The following is a 2,500-nucleotide window of genomic DNA, read 5'->3' as shown; positions in this document are numbered from 1 at the left end:
CTCTTATATGCTGTCTCTTTCCAGCTTTCTCCTCTTGTTCTATTGGTGGTGTCTGCCTACCAAGTATCCTGTGGAGATGTCTTTGATGGCATTGGTATTCACGGTGCTGTAGGCCACGGAGTCATTGGAGGTGGCCATGGACTCATCGGAGGTGGTGCTGGACTCATTGATGGTGGTGCTGGACTCATTGGAGGTGGTGCTGGACTCATCGGAGGTGGTGCTGGACTCATCGGAGGTGGTGCTGGACTCATTGGAGCCGGCCATGGAGTCATTGCCGGTGGCCCAGCCGTCCACACTGTCGTGAGCCAGCCCATTATTGAGAAGCACATCACCAAACCTGTTGTGCGCACTCATGTCAGCAGGCCCATCATTGACAAGCACATCACCGAGCCTATCCTGCGCACTCACGTCAACAGGCCCGTCATTGACAAGCACATCACTGAGCCTATCCTGCGCACTCACGTCAACAGGCCCGTCATTGACAAGCACATCACCCAGCCTATTGTACGCACCCACGTCAACAGGCCCATCATTGACAAGCACGTCACCCAGCCTATTGTTCGCACTACTGTCAACAGGCCTGTCATTGACAAGGAAGTTACCATCCCAGTAGTCCGCACCAAAGTTAACAGGCCCGTTATCAACAAGGAGGTCACCATCCCAGTCGTGAAAACCACCGTCAACAGGCCCGTCATCCACAAGGAGATTACCTCCCCTGTCTTGAAGACTGTTGTCAACAGGCCCATCATCCACAAGGAAGTCACCTCCCCCATCCTGAAGACTGTTGTCAACAGGCCCATCATCCACAAGGAAGTCACCTCCCCCGTTGTGAAGACTACCGTCAACAGACCCGTCATCCACAAGGAGATCACCTCCCCCGTCCTGAAGACTGTTGTCAACAGGCCCGTCATCCACAAGGAGGTCACTGCTCCCGTTGTGCACACCTCCTTGCACCAGCCTGTCATCCACAAGCAGGTCACCGCTCCCATCGTGCACCACTCTGTGAGCCACCCAGTGGTCCACAAGCACGTTGACCTGGGCGTCCACGGTGTCCTCCACTAAGACGTGAGGTGGTCCTCTTGTAAATATGTAATCTTTCGAGACTTCTCGAGATACGAGGAGATAGGAAAGGCACCTTGAAGATTGCTCTAGCAAGATATTCTTTAAGGCGTCGCCGTCCAATTGTAGTTTAACTGCTGGTACCACCGAAGCATTAGATTTTCGAAAGAAGTCAATACTTCTTAATTTTCTCTCAGTAGATATCGAAAACTTCGAAAACGATCATGTTTCTTATTCCGAATATTTGATCAGTTTCTTCCTTTTGGATTCAAATTGTCAAAATTTTTGTATAAGCAGTTATCTTACAACATAGTAATAAAGCTTTTAAAATGAATATTTGATTGTATCAAACCCCCAGTGCTGGTAAATGATTCACAAAAGCAAGTCAAACTGGTAATGACTGAAGAGTATTGTAAAATGAAAGCATGCATCCCTTTCCTGCTGATCTGCAGTAAAATAGGCAATAATGGTTGCCACCAACAAGAATTTGCTCCCTTAAATCTTCAGTTCACTCTTGAGATGAGTTTCTGCTATGAATGACCTCTCCAAAATCTTACAGCAACATAATCCATTTTTTCAGCTCTACGCCTCCATTTCCCAGTCCAGTTCAGTACTGAAAACAATAGTATCAAGAAAATTCATATTCCAATGAGCAGATAACCAGGGAAGTACACTAATCTGGACAAGGTTTCAAATTATGAACAAGAGATCTACCAGATTTCCAGTCAGCTTTTCCTGTCCCACAAAAGTCCTGGAGCCAAACATAATGGGCTCCAGCTAATTCAAAATTGAATTCTTTCTTTCATCATAAATTCTGAGTTAAAATGTCATCAAAAGATTGGAATTCCTTCCCTCCAGACTATAATTTTAAAGATAATCTCCCTTCAATCTTCTTTACTACCCAAGTCTAACAATAATCATGAATCTTATTTGCATTTTTACCCTATCATACAAATGACAGATATTCTTTTTAAAAATCACACTGTCAGTACAGTAACATTTTCCCATAGAAATACCAAATACTGTTGGCATCTGGAAATTCAAACCGCATCAAAAACTTTTACGTTTCTAGACGACACTAGTACAATTAATAAACTTATATTCCATGAAGAACTTCAGTTATCATGTTTTTGAAAAGTTCATCTTACCTCCAGAAATGTATCCCAGATTTATTGAGGTCTTCATGGGTTTAAATGCTAAACTTTAATCGGTTTTTTTTTTTAGCGTTGACGGTAAATACGATCAACCGATATCACTGAGGCTACTCGGGATTAGAGGTAGCTCACGTCGCTAAATGTCCATTTGTCACGCTGATATTGGATGGGGAGATTTTTTGTCAGGTCCCAAAAACTGACTCTTGTAGCTAATTAAGTAATCTGTTGGCCACGATAGATTATGATACGAAACTGACGCATGAAATTTTATTATAGCTAATATAAGT

General features: G+C 43.8%; 1 protein-coding gene across 1 annotated transcript in view; it reads left to right on the top strand.

The window, feature by feature from the left end:
• LOC136845312 (uncharacterized) overlaps nt 1-1,393 on the top strand; it is a 2,649-nt gene extending 1,256 nt beyond the window's left edge. Inside the window, exon 2 of the mRNA XM_067115526.1 lies at nt 25-1,393. Coding sequence (XP_066971627.1) covers nt 25-1,062 — 1,038 coding nt within the window. The 3' untranslated portion in view covers nt 1,063-1,393. The remainder of the gene's footprint in view (nt 1-24) is intronic.
• Nucleotides 1,394-2,500: the final 1,107 nt, after the last annotated feature.

Source organism: Macrobrachium rosenbergii, chromosome 13 (genome assembly GCF_040412425.1).
Source record: "Macrobrachium rosenbergii isolate ZJJX-2024 chromosome 13, ASM4041242v1, whole genome shotgun sequence".
Taxonomy (NCBI): Eukaryota; Metazoa; Arthropoda; class Malacostraca; order Decapoda; family Palaemonidae; genus Macrobrachium; species Macrobrachium rosenbergii.
The sequence above is the reverse complement of the archived record's forward strand: the minus strand, read 5'-3'. Positions and strand labels throughout refer to the sequence as shown.